Source organism: Pseudorasbora parva, chromosome 14, assembly GCF_024679245.1.
Source record: "Pseudorasbora parva isolate DD20220531a chromosome 14, ASM2467924v1, whole genome shotgun sequence".
In the NCBI taxonomy this organism is placed as follows: domain Eukaryota; kingdom Metazoa; phylum Chordata; class Actinopteri; order Cypriniformes; family Gobionidae; genus Pseudorasbora; species Pseudorasbora parva.
The window spans coordinates 35,997,675-36,018,345 of NC_090185.1; the positions used below are offsets into that span (position 1 = coordinate 35,997,675).

At 37.2% G+C, this 20,671-nt stretch overlaps 1 protein-coding gene across 2 annotated transcripts in view; it reads right to left on the reverse strand.

Annotated features, from left to right (window-relative positions):
* Positions 1–689: 689 nt before the first annotated feature.
* Positions 690–20,671, reverse strand: part of wwtr1 (WW domain containing transcription regulator 1) — a 68,012-nt gene continuing 48,030 nt past the window's right edge. Inside the window, exons 3-6 of one of the 2 annotated variants that reach the window (XM_067416316.1) lie at positions 10,332–10,567; positions 5,875–5,996; positions 5,649–5,761; positions 690–4,246 (exon numbers count right to left, since the gene is read on the reverse strand). In XM_067416316.1, the coding sequence (XP_067272417.1) occupies positions 4,065–4,246; positions 5,649–5,761; positions 5,875–5,996; positions 10,332–10,567 (653 nt within the window). In that variant the 3' untranslated portion in view covers positions 690–4,064. Of the gene's footprint in view, positions 4,247–5,648; positions 5,762–5,874; positions 6,000–10,331; positions 10,568–20,671 lie in introns of both variants that reach the window. The other variant, XM_067416315.1, reaches the window with a different exon arrangement.

The window sequence follows — 20,671 nt, forward strand, 5'->3', positions numbered from 1 at the left end:
TATTTTATGTTATTTGTACATTTGTAAGTGTATATGGTATTATTTATTCTTGCACTCAATAAACTGGAAACTAGCTAACACGAGAAAGCCTGCTGATAATGGATAACTTGTGGGTAAATAATGTTAGTGCAATACCTTATTTTAGTAAACAATTCGTTTTTTAATGTTCGACTTTCATAAACACCCAATTTGTAGCGGCTGCCATTGTTGTTTCGCGGGCTATGTGACGTCATAACTCGTAACTGGGAGAACATCAATCTAGTTCGAGGTAACGGGTGGGAAGTCACGGGTTTGGCGGTTCCAGGGCACTTTCACGGGTAGAAGGTGGAAAAACACGGGTTACGGGTTGCCTGGAAAGCGACATAAGCGTGACACAAGATTATAAAAAGCGCTTCAAAAGTATTTAAAATGCACTTTAACTATTAAGTGCAATTGAAAACATGTACTTTCTTTAAGTGCACAAGTGGCTTTTTTTTTCTTCTTCTTCTTTTTTTTTACTTAACATTCATTATCTGCAAGTACAGTTTTTCTTAAAATATTTGAATTACAGTGTATGGCACATTTATTACAATTAAAAGGCACTAAAAAGGGCTAATTGTTCATGCAAAAGTTTTTTTTTTTTACCACACTGGCTGGTAAAGTCAAAGTAAAGTAAATCAAAATCAGTAAAGAAACAAAAAACACAGCTATACATCTATGCTAATAAAACCATTTTATTAATTTCCTTTTTGATTTTACTGACAAATTGAGAGATTTTTTTGAAGTTACAACCACATTTTTCACGTACAGTTCACCGCGGGCATATTTCTGTGGTACACTGTTTGTATTCTGACCAAAACCTACTGCATGCTGAAGTGTTGAGCGCTACATAACTCTGGCATCAACACTCACCAGATTTCAGTTCATCCCATAACACAACCAAAAAACTTCTTTTCCCAACCACAACTGAAGCCTCATATTCAACTCTGTGGGAAATCGAATGATTTAGGTTTTTTGAAAAGCTGTTTATATCATAGAAAATAGTTAAATCTTTAAAAGGTCCCTCCTGCAGAACTGGCCACTCAAGACCACCAGATTTCATCCTAACTCATCCAAAACTGAAGAAACCAACCTCTGAATGATTCTCAAGGTCACTCGGGTTCGAGAACAGCTCGTATCGGCTCTTTCTGACCCGGTACTTTAACCGTTCGGCCCTTATAAAGGACGTCATGAGCTCAGTTTGACCTACAGTTACTAAAAACCACCCCTCCACCCAACCATCTGCACAATCCAAAAAACCAACACGCTCCTCAATTCATAACCCATCTATAAAGTAACCATACACAATAAAGAAGTCACGGTGAGGTGGGTCTACACACCTCCGATGCTATGAATATCAAACAGATCAAACATGCAATACAAAAATTAGACCTGTGTAGAAAAAAAAAACATTTATATGTTTATATATTGAACTGGATTGCAGCCAGTGTAATAAAATCAATAAAAAAAAAAAAAGTGTCTGCCACAATGATCATTCGAATGAAGGCAAAATGATCAGAAAATACTTGATGCGGATATTCCCTGAAAATATTGTGGGACTAGACTAGCATTGCTGAATCCTTGGCATATTTGTAGTGCTTTGAAAATGTAAATTTCCTGAAAAAGGAAAACTAAAAACTATTTAAAAAGAAGTTCATACAGTAGCTCTTGATAAATACTAAACTGCAATCTAATTAAATGCACAAGATGTCAAGAGCACAGAATAGAAAATAGGAATACTGTAGCAGTACATAAAAACATATATGATATGAAACGCTTGTCTACATGAGCTTTGTGAGCTTCACACAATAGCTAAACTGGAATAAAAGTAAAACACGTCTGAAATAGTTACTCGTTGGATATAAATTCACAATGTAAAGCTTCAACAGGCACACTGCTGCTACTGATTTGGCAAAATGTGAATCATTAAAGCAGGGTGAATCTCAAGAAAACTTAAGGACCATTATGATTTTTGAAGCATCTAAATCAGAAAAAAAAAAAATCCAAGCCAAAAATATAATTTTAGCATCCCTCAATGAAAGTATTCAGATTTTTTTTTTTTAAATCTAATAAATCAAATGTTTTATGGTTTCAATAAGACAGAAAGAGCTCTTTAAGATGGCAATTGCACATTATTTATTTTTTTGCTCTGGAGTTTGACTGTAATTCTCATTCTCAGTGAGATTCTAATTAGCATTTGGGATGCAAACATGCTTTATTATTAATCCTAATGGTCCTGAACATTGGCTTCTTTAAGAATTTACTTCTTATTCTGTATTCTTGATCCAGACACGTTCTTATTTCTGCTACGGAATACAAATATAAAAAGTATCTATATCAGAATTGCGAGTTTATATCTTGAATTTGTGACTTCTCTCCGAATTCTCATTTCGGCAGGTCAGGTGTTTTTATTTTATTTCAGAGTGTTTACACAACAATGATGTACTAAAAATGTACAGATTTTCCTCTTAATTTTTCGCGTACATTGTCAAAATGATCCCGGATCCGCGAAAACAACTAAAAACACTGTTATTATTCATGCCAGGCCAGAAGATGGTGATGCCACACCCTAAAGAAACTCTACATGCCTATAGACTGAACACATGATACGCATGACGTCGTTGTTTACAAAATCATATTTTAAAAACATAAAGTGTCAGAATTGCGAGTTTAAATCTTGAAATTGTGACTTTTCTCTGAATTTTCATTTTGGCAATTCAGGTTTTTTATTTTATTTTAGTGTATGTTTACAGAAAATTGTATTCAAATTTCCATTTTTCGCATACATTGTCAAAACGTTCCTCGTTCACACGGATCCGGAATGACTAAAAACGCTGTATTGTTCATGCCAGGCCATAAGATGTTGATGTCACTTAGTCAAGTCAAGTCAAGTCAGCTTTATTTTTATAGCCCTTTCTACAATGCCAATTGTTTGAAAGCAGCTTCACAGTGTTAACAGGAAAATAAATGCAACAGAATTTGATTCAGCTGTACAGTCGTTCTGATGAAAACGGGGATGTTATCCGGCTAATTTAAATTATCATATAGTGTCAATGCAGGCAGATCTGTAATATAGTTGAAATTTAAGTCTCCCCAACTGATCAAGCCAAAAGCCAAAGGCGACAGTGGAAAGGAACCAAAACTCCTTCAGAGCCAGAATGGAGGAAAAAACCTTGGGAGAAACCAAGCTCAGTCGGGGTGCCAGTTCTCCTCTAGCCGACGAACAAATAGTGTATGATTATTATTCTGGCAACATTACAGGTCAGAAGTCAGATTGGATAGGAATATTTGGAAGATCGATGTCATCACACCGGAGACAGGTTTATTGAGGATGCCACGTAAAGAAACTCTACACGCCTTTAGACTGAACACGTGATACACATGACGTCACCATTTTCACAAATTCACGTTTTTGTAGTCTACACTGAGACAATAATGTATCATTTTCAAAAACTTTAAACCCCATTTTCAAAAGTTGTTGTGAAAATAATCGACCAAAACGCATAATGATTTCAGTTTTAAGTTGCAAATGGCGTCGTGACTATCTTAGTCACCTGACCTGAATGCATACACATGCAGAATTCGGAGAAAAAGTCTGAATTTTGAGCTATACACTCGTAATTGTATTTTTTGCATGGCAAATAAGGCTGCATGCGCTCTTGACGAGTTTCATGAGATTCACCCTGACTCTCTTTCTCTTGGTTAAATGTACAAACACACTGTGCCTGCTAAACATGATCAGAGAGCCAACTCGCTTTCACGACACAATTCAGGCGTGTCCACTCTCAATGTGACCATTCTGAACACAAACACAGTCATAATCAAATCTACCCAAGATCAGTTACAAAACAAACACGTTTGTCTTCCTCTAACGCTTTGATTGACACATGCTCGCTTATTTGTTCGCAGGCTAAACACTTTGGTATTGTTCTTAGACTCGTGGTGATTTTTGACACCTAACAAGTGAAGCTAGAGGAAGAGGCTGATTGAATATATAATATAATATCTATATTTATATGAAACAGTCTTTAGTCTGGCGTGCGAGTCTAGAGCCAGGTGAGGAAGGGTTCGCTCTTGTTCAGAACCGACTCCACGTCATTGAGGATGGGCATGAGGTCTGCACCCTCCAGGGTGCCCAAATCCACATTGGTGCCAGGCATGGAGTCCAGGAAGTCTGGGAATCGGCTCTGCTGGGGAACGCTCATACTGACAGGCACCATGTTCTCACCTGCAGACAGGAAGACGGGAGTTTGGTGAGGCACTATTATTAGCCTTCACACCTTTTAAACGTTTAGAAAATTACCTAACAATGCCAATGTTTACCCACTGAATTGTGCAAGAGTCTGCAAAATCAGGCACGTGCTATCATTGCCATCCCCAGGTGAAAAATACGTACCAATATATACATAAAAAATGTACTTGAGTATGTTTTTAATACAATACAAATATATTATAATGCATTTTAATACATTTAATTGTACGTGTTTTTCACCTGGGTCGGGAAGGTTATATAGTATAGTATAGTATAGTATAGTATAGTATAGTATAGTATAGTATAGTATAGTATAGTATAGTATAGTATAGTATAATTTAGTATAGTATAAATAGGAGAAATTAGTTACATATAAATCATTTCAACTTTAAAAATCACGTCAAATAACATACATCAATACATTTTTACCTTGCATTTGCTTTACACAACAACCAACCCATGAAAATACATGTACCTCTTATTATTAAAATTATTTAAAATGTTTAAAATGTACTTTTAAATAAAAGTTTTAATATGACATTATTACAAAATGCACTTTTTAAAAGTGAGTGTGTAAGTGTTTTAGGAATCATAGTCATGAAAGGACTCTCTTTAAGTGACATCCTAAAATTTAAGATGGCACCAAGTGGCTTTGTGTTCATTACACACACACACGTACACGTACACGTACACGTACACGTACACGTACACGTACACGTACACGTACACACACACACCCACGCACGCACGCACGCACGCACGCACGCACGCACGCACGCACGCACACTTTAAACACAGCTTCTGGGATATGGACCAAGTCACAGTCATTTTAACATTAAATAGGGTGCTTTGCTGGGTAGAGAGGACACCTGCCTGTCACACTTTATGTAAACCAAGTATATATACAAAATAGTAGGATGTATTCCATTGTGAGAAAGAAGTGCACTTAATTGTATTGAATACACACTTGTGCTTAAAATCATATAAAATAAACTGTACATATATATTTTGTACAAAAAAAATTACATTCAGTTCACACAAGTATGTGTTTCAAGTATATGCATTATTTCTGCAATAAGTACTATATTTTTTTTAAGTTTGCTGAAGTGTACTTGTTTTTAACAAGGGTTTGTACTGCCTTTAATGCAAACTGATATAAATATACTGAAGGACACAATGAGAATCTAATGAAAATCATCATTTGGAATAAATAGAAATAAAAAATAAAAATAGTAATACAATTGAGATCAGGGGACAACGTGATAGTTGTCATGATGTCATAATGTAGTGCAAAATCCAATGAGATATTTAGCAAAGGAATGTAATAACGTTACATAATGTTTTTATCTGAGTTCTGTGTGCGAGGTCGTGGCATCACCTGTGTCCATCTCCTCCATGTTGTTCAGGAAGTCCTCAGGAGTGGTGGGGATGCTGTAGCAGCCCAGTCCGAGTCCACTGTCCGTGCTTTGCTCTCGTGAATGAAACGGCCCGCTGCACACACACACAGACACACACACTTTAAACACAGCTTCTGGGATATCTGGACCAAGTCATAGTCATTTAACATTTGATAGGGAGCTTTGCTAGGTAAAGAGGACACCTGCCTGTTGAGGAAGGGGTCTGAGCTGTTGTTGGGCATGTTGCCCTGCGTCATGGCTGGAGAGCTGATGGCTGGTGCCACAGGTGCCATATTATCAGAGTCCATGGGCAGTTGTCGGAGCGCCACCTCCTGGAGAAACAGAAACACTGTAACCTGACCGCATTCACACAGCTGCTTTCATTTACCCTGCTAAACATTAACATGAGGAACTGAAACACAGAGGCAGAACTAACATTTACATGATTTTGTTTAAATAAACCTTCTGTGCTCATAAAAGTGTTTTACTGGTTATATTATAATAAACTAAATATACATTGTATTTCCAGTTATTAGTGCTGGTGTGAGTGCCAGGAATATGAATGAGAATTGTTGAATACACAGCACATCCGGAAAGTATTCCCAGCACTTCACTTTTTCCACATTTTATGTTACAGCCTTGTTCCAAAATTGATTAAATTCATATTTTTTTTTGTAAATTCTACAAACAATACCTAATAATGACAACCTGAAAGAAGTTTGTTTGAAATGTTTGAAAATTATATATATATATATATATATATATATATATATATATATATATATATATATATATATATATATATATATATATATATATATATATATATATATATATAAATCACATGTACATAAGTATTCACAGCCGTTGCCTTGACACTCGAAATTGAGCGCAGGTGCTCCTGTTTCCACTGATCATCCTTGAGATGTTTCTACCACCGGATTGGAGTCCACCTGTGGTAAATTCACTTGATTGGACATGATTTGGAAAGGCACACACCTGTCTATATAAGAAATATATATAACAGAATTGTCCGTAGACCTCAGAGACAGGATCGAGGCACAGATCTGGGGAAGGGTACAGAAAAATGTCTGCAGCATTGAAGGTCCCAATGAGCACAGTGGCCTCCATCCATAAATGGGGGAAGTCTGGAACCACCAGGACTCTTCCTAGAGCTGCCAAAATGAGCGATTGGGGAAGGAGGGCTTTAGTCAGGGAGGTGACCAATAACCTGATGGTCACTCTGACAGAGATTCAGTGTTCCTCTGTGGAGAGAGGAGAACCTTCCAGAAGAACAACCATGTCTGCAGCTCTTCACCAATCAGGCCTGCATGGTAGAGTGGCCAGACGGCACATGACAGCCCATCTGGAGTTTGCCATAAGGCACCTGAATGAAATTCAGATCATGAGAAACTAAATTCTCTGGTCTGATTAAGCAAAGATTGAACCCTTTGGTCTGAATGGCAAGCATCATGTCTGGAGGAAACCAGGCACCGCTCATCACCTGGCCAACACCATCCATACAGCGAAGCATGGTGGTGGCAGCATCATGCTTTGGGGATGTTTTTCAGCGGCGGGAACTGGGAGACTAGTCAGGATTGAGGAAAAGATGAATGCAGAAATGTACAGAGACATCCTTGATGAAAACCTGCTCCAGAGCACTCTGGACCTCAGACTGGGGCGAAGGTTCATCTTCCAACAGGACAACGACCCAAAGCACACAGCCAACTCTGGGACAACACACTACGGGACAACTCTGTGAATGTCCTTGAGTGGCCCAGCCAGAGCCCAGACTTGAACCGATTGAACATCTCTGGAGAGATCTCCATCTAACCTGATGGAGCTTGAGAGGTCCTGCAAAGAAGAATGGGAGAAACTGCCCAAAATACTCAAAAAGACTTGAGGCTGTAACTGGTGCCAAAGGTGCTTCAACAAAGTATTGAGTATTGAGCAAAGGCTGTGAATACTTATATACATGCACTTTTTTTTTTTTTTTTTTTTTTTTTTATACATTTGCAAAGATTTTTGTCATTATGGGGTATTGTTATTTGATTTTTTTGTTGTTGTTGTAATTTAATCCATTTTGTAATAAGGCTGTAACATAAAATGGGGAAAAAGTGAAGCGCTGTGAATACTTTCCGGATGCACTTTATATTTATTATAATTATTTTAATACTTTAAGACAATATCTACAGTATATGTGCATAAGACTTATTAGTATTCTAGTTGCTCTTTGTGTTACTACTAGTGATTGAAGTGATTAAGTCTTTAATATTTTCATATTCAAATGAATATATTATATATGAAAATATAAAATACAATAATAGGCATTGTATCAATACATCTTACAAGCAATGTTATTTAAACAAGCACACACACTTGTTCACACATACTCACTCACACTTACACACACACACTCACATTCGCAGGCACTCATGTACACACACACTCGCTTGCTCATGTACACACACTTCTATACTGCAAGTTTCAATTTAATACATTTTTATTACAAATTATGAGATAATTATGTAAATAATTATTCTATTTTATTTCAGTTAGTTTAGCAAAGGCAACATTTCCCATTTTTGTTAGTTGAAGTATCAAAAAATTACAATAAATTAATATAAATCATATATACACATTTACATATGTATATTTAATTTGAGCTATTATGTAATTTATTTTTGTACACACAATTCTTTATTGTACAAAACTAAGCAAAATCTTCAGACATTCAGTTGTCATGCCAATAAAACATTGTTACCATGATCTTTACCATGACTTACCATGAGTTGTCTAAATATATTAATTTACTGCAATGATAACATAACAGCTAAACCCATAAGATTACTGTAAAAATGATTTAAACAGCTTTAAAATCTCAAATAATCTAGTTGTAACAATGAGTTTTGTCTAAAGAATGAATGTAAATGCTTTTCTTAAATGATAAGCTCCACATTTCTGCCTTTAAATGCGCTGGTCAGAGCAGCTCAGGCTGTTTATATATAGATGAACGTCTCTCGGCATGAAATTCAGGGTGGAGTGCTTTCACAAAAACAGCTGCAAGAATCCAGTCCAGCAGAAAACCGTGGAAGACGTCCAGCACCAGAAACCAATGCCTGACTCGTCTTTTTTTAAGGTGTTCTTTTTTTCAGCCTTAATCCACAAAGACATGAAAACAGTGTGTTCTCACACACACCAAAAACATGTCCATCATCCCAAACTGATTCAACAGAGTCAGAGATGTTTAATGTAATCGCATGCTGCATGAGGTCTGTCTGAGGTGTCCCTATAAACCTGAGCTTGATTTATGTTGCCTGCAGAGGGCGGCTCAAGTTTGTTTACCACTAGGGGGCGTCAAAGTGCACAGAGCTTTCCAGCCTTTTTCTTAGCTTTTTCTAAGACACGGGTCTTGTGTTGTATGCAAATCATACATTTCATATCACATATCACCCATTTGGAAAAAGCACTTCTTATAAACTTAAAAAAAGATATGATCAACAAGTCATGGCAACATATGTTTTTAAATGACTATCTTATCAAAATAATGTAAGCAATTAAAAAATGTTTATAAGTTATATAACATTCAACAACATTTTTAAGTCAGTTTAATATAATTTCAGTTGAAATTACTTGTACAGGCAAATTGATATTACAGGGTTTAAGGCAGTAACTGAACTAAGTTAGTTTGAAGGACAGCATTGGGCAGGATGTGGAATAGTGTGTTTTGTCAATAAAATAAATTAACCGATTAATCAAAGAAATACGTAATCAAATCTCAAAATAATCATTATTTGCAGTTGTTTCCAAAGATTTTAAAGGTTGTTAATGAAACCATAGATGCCAATAAAAAAATAATTTGTTGGGAAATATTTTTTTTGTGAGAATTTTATATCCAGGGTTATATCCAGAAGTTTATATTGACGTCAAATCTGAGCATAGTTTGAGACATTTTTGAGATCTCTGAGAAGATGTTTCCTATCATCATATTGCTGTGTTTCCTTTAAAATTGTGCTTTCATATTTCATATTTCATATTTCATAGAGTTTTTCTCAGATGTTTCTCCTGAAAATCTTCAGGAGAAATAGTTAGACACAAATAAGTCGTGTTGACCTACAGTAAGGGCATAGAGATATAAAATGAAAATACATTCAGTAACATGCCCACCTAATACAATCTCTTAAAAATACAGGGGTTTTTGCAGCAACCCTCCTAAAAGTAAAGGTTCTTTAAAAACCTGGCAGGTCATATTCCCGCCCATAATCAAAAGTAAACTATCGCTGAAAGAAGCGATGATGGGTTTATGCCCTGACACTGGTCTAAGGACTTTAAGTTGAAATAAGTGAAATTTTGTTCACACTTTTAAAAGAATCTAAAATATAAAGTTCTAGTGTTATTATAGAATTTCCTATTTATACTTTTATAACATTTGGAATTTGGGATGGGAACTTTGGTTTGGTTGTTTACTGTAAATCTAAAGAAACCTTTATATGTATAGGCTGGTTTAATTTTCGCTACAAGATTATGAAATCATAATCAGTTCCCCTAAGAGGGCTCTAGTGACACCTGGTGGGTTTTGAGGCATAAAGGAACATAAATTGCTCTACACAGCAGTATGGAAAGAGGAATTTTTTGTAATTCCTCCTTCTGGAGCAGACCCTCACCTGTCTCAGGAGCTCTTCATGTCTTCTCTGGATGCGCTCTTGCTCCATCCGGATGCGCTGGAGCCTCATCTTATGCTGGTGTTGTTGGGCGCTCATTGGGCTGTTCATGTTCATCATGGGCTGAGAGTTCTGCGGCTGCGAATTCTGGACCTGAACCGGCACCTGAACCTGCTGCTGCTGCTGCTGCTGCTGCTGCTGCTGCTGCAGATGCTGCTGATGGGCCTGCTGGCTGAGCACTGCCACAAACACACAACAAACACACTTCACTTATTATCTGATGCATATGCATTTTACTCACAGCTCTTATAATGGTTTTAAGGTTGGTTTCGACTGAGTCTGGTTTCTCCCAAGGTTTATTTTTCTCCATCATGCCCTGATGGAGTTTTGGTTCCTTGCCACTGTCGCCTTTGGCTTGGCTTGCTCAGTTGGGGACACTAACATTAAGTTATTCCATTAAATATCCAAATAAAATACATTTATTAGGTATTAATTAATTGTATGAACTATAATTTTGATCTGCCATTATTGTTGCTATATGATAAATTAAAATAAGCTGATAACATCACTGTTTTCTCCAGAACGACTGAACAGCCAAATCAAATTTTGTTGCAATATTGTCCTGTTTGACACTGTGAAGCTGCTTTGAAACAAGTGTTATTGTAAAAGCGCTATTTAAATAAAGTTGACTTGACTATATTCAACTGTCAAATAAAATAAAGAAACTAAGAACATATAATTAAACTACAAATCAACAACACAGATACATACAAAAGAGCAAAAAATCATTTAAAATAAAATAGTGCTTTTCAGGTTTTCCATGTATAACAGTGGTGTTCAGATACATAAACTGAATAAAGTAATAAAATATAAAATAACATTGCATATTATAATCTTCACTGTATAAATTAAATATTAAATCAATCACTGAAGTTAAAAAAGTTATTCAGTTAAGAGCAGTGAGTGATTTGTTGTTTGATTAACATTAAATACACAGACAGCATGAAAAGACTTCTTTCCCTTTAAGACATGCACATATCCAGTACATACTACACATGAACAAACGCATGTCTTTCCCTCGTGTTTACTTTGTAAGACATAACCTACTATGTTCGCTAGGATACTTGGCAAAACGGGCATGTTGATTAGACACACACACACACACGCACACACACACACACAACCCCCTTAAACCACAGGAAACATTCTGCATTTTTACTTTCCCAAAAAAAAAAAAATTTAGTATGTTTATAAATCCATTTACATTGTGGTGACTGCTGGCAATTTAGGTCATCTCAGGTTTATATTACATTGTGGAGACAATTGGTCTCCAAGTACAAATAAACAAGTACACACGCACGCACGCAGACAGACAGACAGACAGACAGACAGACAGCCAGACAGCCAGACAGCCAGACACACACACACACACACACACACACACACACACACCGTGGGTGGAGAATATGGTACGGTTTGATATTTTACTGAGAACCATTACATCCCTAACGCACACCGAGCTCTAGGCTGATGGCCGTTTGCAAGGTATCAGGCATCTACAATGAGCCACTCAGTGAGGGATACTTTTTCTGAAGTCTATACACATTTTTACTGACTTCTGTGAGCAGGAGGAATTTAAACAGCTGAACACTGAAAAAACTGCTTCACTGTCACCACCGACAACAGGCAAGTCACATAAATCCACTTATGTTAGCTGTAGAAAAACAAGTCAGAATTTGGTTCTCATGACTAGGGCTTGACATGAACCGTTTTACTCACCAGTCGCTGTGGCTAGTGGTTTTCAAATTACTATCCACTCAGCATTTCCACTGACCACAATTTTGTTGTTGGGAAATTACTATACTTTTACTACACTCACGGGATGATACACGATATTGGGTTCACGAGAATGAGACATAATGATATTTTACCATACATTTTATACAAAATCCAAAAGAATGCATGTGCATTTTGAAATGCTTTAATTCATTTTCATCATCATTACTCCAGTCTTCAGGGTCACATGATCCTTAAGAAATCATTCTAATGATGATTTGAGGCCATCAATGTTGAAAACAATTGTGCTGCTTCCTATTTTGTGGAAACCATGAAACATTTCATTTTATTTTAAATAAAAAGTTTTTGTAACATTATAAAAATTCTTTACTGACACTTTTGTGCACTTAATTTAAAACAAATCTATATGACCTCAAACTTTTGAATGGTAAAATGGTATCAAAATTTTACCTTTGAACAGCTTTTCGCTTGGACAGTAAGTACCCTTAGAGGAACATCTTTGTATTTTTACTATTTATTTTTACCTCAAAAAGATTCACAGTTGTACCCTAAGGTATGTATTTGTACTCTAAGGTACTAATATGCTTTTAGGAGTAAAAAAGTACAAAGTTGGGTAATGATAAAGGACAGCTTTCAAGGGTACTGTCCCAGCGACAAGCGGTTGTACCCCTTAAGGTACAATTTTGACACCCTTTTCTCTATCTGTAGTGTATCTGTAAGATTTAAAATGTGAATAAGCTCTGTTGTGATTGGCTAACCTCTGTGTACCCTTGTGTCACAGTGCTGATCATTAGGGTGGACCTCTTCTAGAGGCTTGCAAAATGAGTTTTATATCAACTAAAAAAAAATGTTTCTAGATAAACATTCAAAGTTGGCATGGCAAAAAAAGAAAAATCTCTGGTTTGAGAAAAGCTGTTCTGTTTCAGTGTAAATCACGCCTGATGTTCTCAGAGGAACGCACAGATAGGACACAATGTTTGCTTCAAGGACGCCACTGGCACGGTTTGAGAACTGACCTTATGTACACTGCACAACAAGATTCACAAGCTCTACTTCTGAACTGAAATTATCATCATCTTTATTTTAATTGAGAAAAGGCACAAACGTTCTTCGCCCTACAGCTCCTGTGAAGAGTGTCTGCAACTTGTGACCATTTGGAGCATGTGTGTATCTGTGTGTGGTGTGTTTATCTGTCGGGTAAACCACTTTCACATGGAGAAAACATTCCTGTAAAAGCCAGATGTGGGCTGAAAGAGTTGTGAGATATGGCACAAACAAAGCACAATCTCTCTGCTCTCCGGACCATGGCAGCAGCTTGTACTGCTCTTGGATTCATTATTGTGCAGCTTATTTAAAAATAACAAAGTCTCAGGGACATATGTGACCAATGATCAGGTCGCTGCAAGGATCCTAACCACCTTTAGACTCGGTTTGCTTTCTGTTCTGCTTGGTGCAGATCTAAAATAAGTTAAAACTAGGTTTATGTAGGGTAAAAGCTTACAATTCAATTAGATTTCAATTCCGATTCGATATATATTATATATATATATATATATATATATATATATATATATATATATATATATATATATATATATATATATATATATATAAAGTTATAACTATTAACGATTAACTTTACAATTACATAGTCATATTTCTACTCCAATTATTATTATTTTTTAAAAATATAAACATTTAAATGTCATAAAATCTTGCCAGATTTATTCAAAAATGTATTAAATATTGAAGAACCTTAAAGGGTTAGTTAACCAAAAAAAATTAAATTCTCTCATTAATTCCTCACCCTCATGTGGTTGGACACCCGTCAGACCTCCGTTCATCTTCAGATACAGATGAAGATATTAGTGTTGAAATCCGATGGGTCAGAAAGGCCTTGATTGACACCAATGTCATTTCCTCTCTCAAGACCCATAAAGGCACTAAAGACGTCATTACAAAGCCCATCTCACTACAGCGGCTCTACAATCATTTTATGAAGACACGAGAATCGTTTTTGTGCGCAAAAAAAATGAAAATAAATAATGACATATGGGGTGATTTCAAAAAGTTTAGAATGTTATGAATCAGTGTATCGATTCATGATTAGTAACTAGTAAAATAAATAATTACTTTTACATTAACACATTTTTTTCTTCCCCATATAGTGACTGACAGCCTCACACATCCTGTCCCCATGTTGAGAGAAATCAGGAGTGACCCAAGTGTAGAGGCGATGTGTGTGAATATAATGGTTATTGTAGTTCTAGAATAAATGTGAGCAGGCATTTACTCATCTCAATTGCACAAAAGCAATGCATTATTCCTCAAAATTAATAAAATCATTACGCAATTAACGCAAAATTACGCAAACCTGCAATAATTAAATATGATAAATTGGACGTAAACTTTATGCGTTTAATCTAACTTTATTAACTAATGACTTTACTGTTGACCTCTGATGATCCAATTCAACCAAACTAACAAGTTAAAACATCCAAGTATTTTTTTATTTATTGCTAATAGTGTTGAACTATGGTTGAACTAACCTCTTCTTTGTCCTATTCTTCTCCAATTCAGAATGGCAGCACAGCAAAGAGGTTTGTTTGAGCGTCGCCCTCTACTGTACAGGCATGAATTTGCATTTCACTTATGGTGTGAAAGGGCCATTTGCCAAAAATAGGACTTTTTTTGTTATCAAAAAACAAACAACAAAGCCCAGCCCAGATGATTAAAAGTAATGCAAAAGTAATGTGATGCACTACTTTCCATAAAAAGTATTTAAGTAAAGCAATTTGTTATTTATTTAGGGAGTAACACGATATTGTAATGCATTACTTTTTTTAAAGCAAATTTCCCCACCAATGCTAATAAGTTCACAGTAGTTAAACATACTGTACATAAAGCGGAACCCAGGATTTCTTGATTTACAGTAAGAAAACAAAAAAAGACACTATGTAATCAGGTAATTCTGGATATTCATGCAGAACATGTACTTACTTTCAAAAGCAGCCAGATCGAGGGCGCTCAAATCTGCACCTGGAAGGCCATTGTCCTGCAGGGTTTAGCTCCAATCCTAAATAAACACACCTGAACCAGCTAAATCAAGGTCTGCAGTATTACTAGAAACTTTCAGGCATGTGTGTTTGGTCTGGTTGGAGCTAAACTCAGCAGGACATTGGCCCTCCGGGAGCAGGATTGGACACTCCTGAGCTAGATGAAGTGCAATGGAATAAAATGTTTTCAGCTTGCTGAGGATGGATGCAAGGGCATTTCTCTGTGGTCGCTAAGTGGTTGCAAGGTATTACTAGTTTCAAGGAAGATTTCAAGAAAAATGTTGGGATCCAACAAAATGTCGATGCATTTCAAGGATGCATTTGATTTATCTGGAATAACTATGTAATTATGCCAGCAATGCAAAGGTCATGGGTTCGATTCCCAGGGAATGCAAGAAATGTGTGCCATCAATGCAATGTAATTTGCTTTGGATAAAAGCTTCTGCCATGTGCATAAAGTGCTGGCACAAGTCAAAAGAGCCCAGAGTCCATCTCTATCATTTTCTTGTCTAAAGGTATGGCTCAGGTTCCTGTTTTAAGGTAAAATGAGTCAATAAGTAAAGGCATAAGTGATAGCACACCTTTCCTCAACCATTCATCAAAGATTTTAAACCGATTCAAGTGGCTTGATTTGAGATAGAATATGTCTATTTATTCAAATCCCCAACACTCAAATATGTCTGTACATATCTCCACAGGACCCACATCTTCTTAAGGGGGGGGGAACGACACTCAGTTTCAGTCAATCTCATGTCAATCTTGAGTACCTATAGAGTAGTATTGCATCCTTCATATCTCCGAAAATATATATGTACTGTATTTAGTGGCCTGTCAACATTTGTGTGTGTTTACTCGCAGTTTATGAGGACATGATTGGGTTTATGGACTATTGTATGCGACTAAACCTTAGCAGTAGCAAGCAAAACGGTTTTGCACGTCAGACTAGTGTAACGTTATACAGAGAACAACAATGGAGTAACCGTTAGCACATTTGAATGACGAAGCACGCAATCGTGTCGTTTACTGATGTTTACTCACGCGACGATAAGCAACAGCACAGACATTTGAAGCAGTTTTACTCACCGACTGCTTCCAAAGCAGGACCGAACCTTTATCGCTGGGACCGCTCCGTCAAAAACACACTTCTTTGGTATGATTTGCTGAAGTCCTGTGACAGCAGTGACCGTGGAGATCCACTTTGCAACGCGACTGAAGCGATGTTGTGAAGCTTCCCGTCATTTCTGCGTTCAAATCGGTTCAAATGCAGAGCTGCCTTCCCGGAATGCTGTGCTGAAGTGTTGAAGTCTCTTGACGTCACCCATAGGAATAAAGTGGAGCGCGGCGCGGACTATAACGACACAAGTGTTCACGGACGAGTGGATCTGCAGCTGAGAGTGTTTATGGGCGTGCATTTCCTCTCTCGCTCTAGGCACGCGCGCGCGCACCCTACCGGGAGAAGAGCCCGTACGGCCCATACAAGGACCTTCCGCTCTGTTGACGTCAAGCCGACCCATACGCGAAAAAAACTCTCCGAAACTTGTGAGAAACCGGAAGGAGTATTTTTGACACAGAAATACTCCATCAAACGTCCAACATTAGTTTTTGAAACTTTGTCTATGTTTAGGATGGGAATCCAAGTCTTTAACAGTGTAAAAACCTCAGTATGCATGAAACAGCATTTCACTCCCCCTTTAAATGTGTAAAAGACTCAATTAAACATACTGGGTGGAAAAAGTTGAAGCCCATCACCCTCTGTGTTTCACAGTTCTACTATAAATGGATTTCTGTTGGAGAGGGTTACATAATGCACAAGAGAATGGCTTAAAACTGGCACTTAACCAATTTCCTTGTTAGACTACATGCAGTGATTCTTCAGACTTTCTACAGACATTTTCAGGCTATCAATTGTCCAGCGAACAGGAACTCGAAGACATCATGTCAACCATCCAAGTGTGTGTGGAAAATGATAAACCAGGTCAAAGTGTCAAGAGATGCAGCAAAATTATTACTCATGTACACAAACATGCAACTAAACCTAAGCTCTCACTAAACTCCACATCATAACTACGCAAGAGCTGAGGGCTATCAAGGTCTGCTTTATTTAAAAGATTTGTGAACATTTATTTACAAAAAAAAAAGATCTTCAAAAGGTCGTTTTTATGGATGGGGTGGAGGATTTGGCAATCGAGCAGTCGAGGTGAAGCAAAGAAGGCCTTATATGGTAAGATGAAGAGGAGACATTCGCTAGTTCAGACGTCACTTCTGTCACTGAAGATATCTACTGTTCTTACTGCCATTTAGATATTTTGCATTGTGATATTGTTTTTCATGACAATTAAAGGGTGTGGGTAAAAGGGGGAAATTTTCACCCACACGAGGAAATTAGGTAATCTATTGCTAACCATCATGTTGTTCCAAACCTATTACATTTATTAATCTAGAAAAAACGTATGTAAATATTTTGAAACCTGAGATGTTCTGTTATTCCATTTAAAATCTATTCCACTAAAACAAGTCGTTCACGTGCATCAAGCAAATGCAGATGAGCTTCTCTTGAACTATATGTATGTGTGCTGATCAGTGTTTGTGATGTGAATAAAAGCCTAAATAAATCAGTTGAGCATTAGTGTATCTTCAGAAGACTTGGATTAAAATGCTCAATTCACACGGGTTACTTTTATGATGGTTTCATGAACTTTCTGTAGCTTGAAAGTCCTGATGGAATGGACAGAAATCTCTCAGCTTTCATTAAAAATAGCTTCACTTGTGTTTCAAAGATGTACAATATTACAGTGTCGCAACGACATGAGAGTGAGTAGATCATTATTTTCTTAATTGGGTACATTATATCAATGTTTAAATACTTTGTATTCATATACAAATTATTTGTTCAGTTTGGTTCAGACACTCAACCAATAATTGCATGAAAAATGCAAATCTTTTCTTTGATTTTTTAAAAAGTAAAATGCGACATGAACATGTTTTTGTGACATTTAAATGCCATTTATCTAGATCTGTTATCACTGTAGAGCTGCTTTGAAACAACATGTACTGTATAAACCGACTTGACAGAGTTCACGTGGTCCAACAGGTGGAAAGCGGCATTGAATCTTGGTTACATTGTTCCAGTGTGAGCTGCTGGTCCAGATGTGAATGGCTTCATCCGTGGCTCCGGAGGCGGCCGACACACTCTGGCTTCCAGCCTTTGGCCTCCTGACATATGAGTGTCACAACAACCTCCATGATAGAAAACACATGCGGACCGGACAAGGTTCGTGAAGGAGAGGAGAGAGAGAGAGAGAGAGAGAGAGAGAGAGAGAGAGAGAGAGAGAGAGAGAGAGAGAGAGAGAGAGAGAGAGAGAGAGAGAGAGAGAGAGAGAGAGAGAGAGAGAGAGAGAGAGAGAGAGAGAGAGAGAGAGAGAGAGAGAGAGAGAGAAATCGGACAGAGTCGATTGAGTTGCTAAAGCCACACCAACAAAGAACTTCTTGTTTCATTGGTTTCCCAGAAAAGCCATCAGCTGTCCAACAGGGTCAGCAAAAACGACAAGAAAAAAGTTAAAGCAAAAAACTTCCAGTCCCAAAAATCTGTGTGAAATTAACATCCAGCTCAAAAAAAGAGTCAGCTAACAAGCACCATATTTCACTCCAATTACATTTATGTGATAGGTCCCACTTTATATTAGCTGTCTTTAACTACTATGTACTTACTTTCGCTGATTTGGTTTGGTAGTATGGGTCGGTTTAAGGGTGGGTTAAGGGGTAGGTGTCGGGTCAACAGCATCCTTACTCAATTACAGTTTTTTTTAAATACAAGAACAATGTAAAAACATGCATTTATTAATTTAAATGTTATCACATAGTAATTACAGACTATAAAGGGGGTCCATATGGGTCACTATTGCTTATGCTGAAGATCTATATGCCATATAAAAAACATCTATATACCCTCCTACGCATTTTCATTTTCCTTCAGTACTCCATCTGGTATATTCTCTGGTTTCCTCCAAGCGGCAACCTTCCACTAGTTTCTGTTAAAGCCAATACGGAAGTAATTTAAACTGGAATTCATCGACTGGCCACAAGGGACAGGCTCCAGAAGAAGCAGAATCTCATTGAGCCCCATGCTAATATCCCCAAATTTACAGCAGATGTTTACAGCCTGGTGCAAATTGTGGTTTTGGTCTATATGGCTAATTTTGCCATTCATGACACCTGTGAGGGGGTGATTTATTTATTTTTTATAATTCATTTATTTTCATTTTATAAAGCCTTAAAGTTCTACATAATCAAGGGGTGTGGCCACTTTGATTGACAGGTGGATTGCCATTTATCTGCTGTCTGTTAGTCATCAAGTCACTTCAGCTCCGCCCACGCCCCGCCTCTTTGCCCCTTTTCTGTTATCCGTGCGATGCGTGCTGGCAGATGGCAATAGCTCATCTCTACTTTACTCTTCAGAACGGCTCTTCAGAATCCTATGGGTGACGTCACGGACACTACGTCCATATTATTTTACAGTCTATGGTTTCCTCCAATCAAATTTTAACCGGTCCAATCGGCAAACAGAGGGAGTGGATGAGAACGATGACATTGATGTTGTGCACTAGGTTCAACTGTAGTTTAGCAATGGCAGCAGAGAAAGATGCAAGCCATTGGGACAACACTGCCGAGTATCCAGAAGTTAAAGCCAGAGCAAGAACAATCTTTGCTGAGTTTTGTAAGCTATGATGTTGTGGCCCTGCTCCCCACGGGGGTTCGGGAAAGGTTTGATTTTCCAGCTCGCTCCGTTACGCCTGTTTCACACATACTCCGTTTGCAGTGCATATGTGGTGCAGATTTTTTTTCGTATCGCTGTGAGCAGGTTAGAGGTTTCACACTGCACGGTGCTTTCCAGGAGTCTATATTTTGCTGTCCTGGATGCATTGTATAAAGTGACAGTGCATTGTTTGCATTAAAATAATCATTGTATTGATTCAAAAATCTAATAGTTTCAACACAGATGTATATTATGTCAATTTTAATCTGTTTCAAAGTCAACTCATGGCTTAATTGCCTCAGGTAAAGCAAGGAAAACAACACATTTAGGTAAATAGGGAGACATTATGGAGAGCACTCATCCTTTCTTGGAGGAGGAGAAACATTTCTTTATGACCAGCATAATTTTTTGTAAAAAGATTTTAAAATAAAAAAAAGATGAGTCGGCTGTTTTTGTCCTATTGCAAGTTTTAATTTAAAATGTTTGTGATTTTAGGCTGCAACCTATGTTTAAATGTTTTTTTGCACTGGTGTGAACACCATAATAAAGGCATATAGCTAAATCTAAAGTACTAGGCTATATAAATGTAAAGTAATGAATTGAATGAAACGTTTAAATGTAGTGCGTTTAAACATGACATCTATTAAATAGTGTATACAACGAGAATTGCAATGCTGACAAGTCATGTTCAGTAACAACTTTTGGATTTGAAATAATAAAAAAAAGTTGACTAAGGT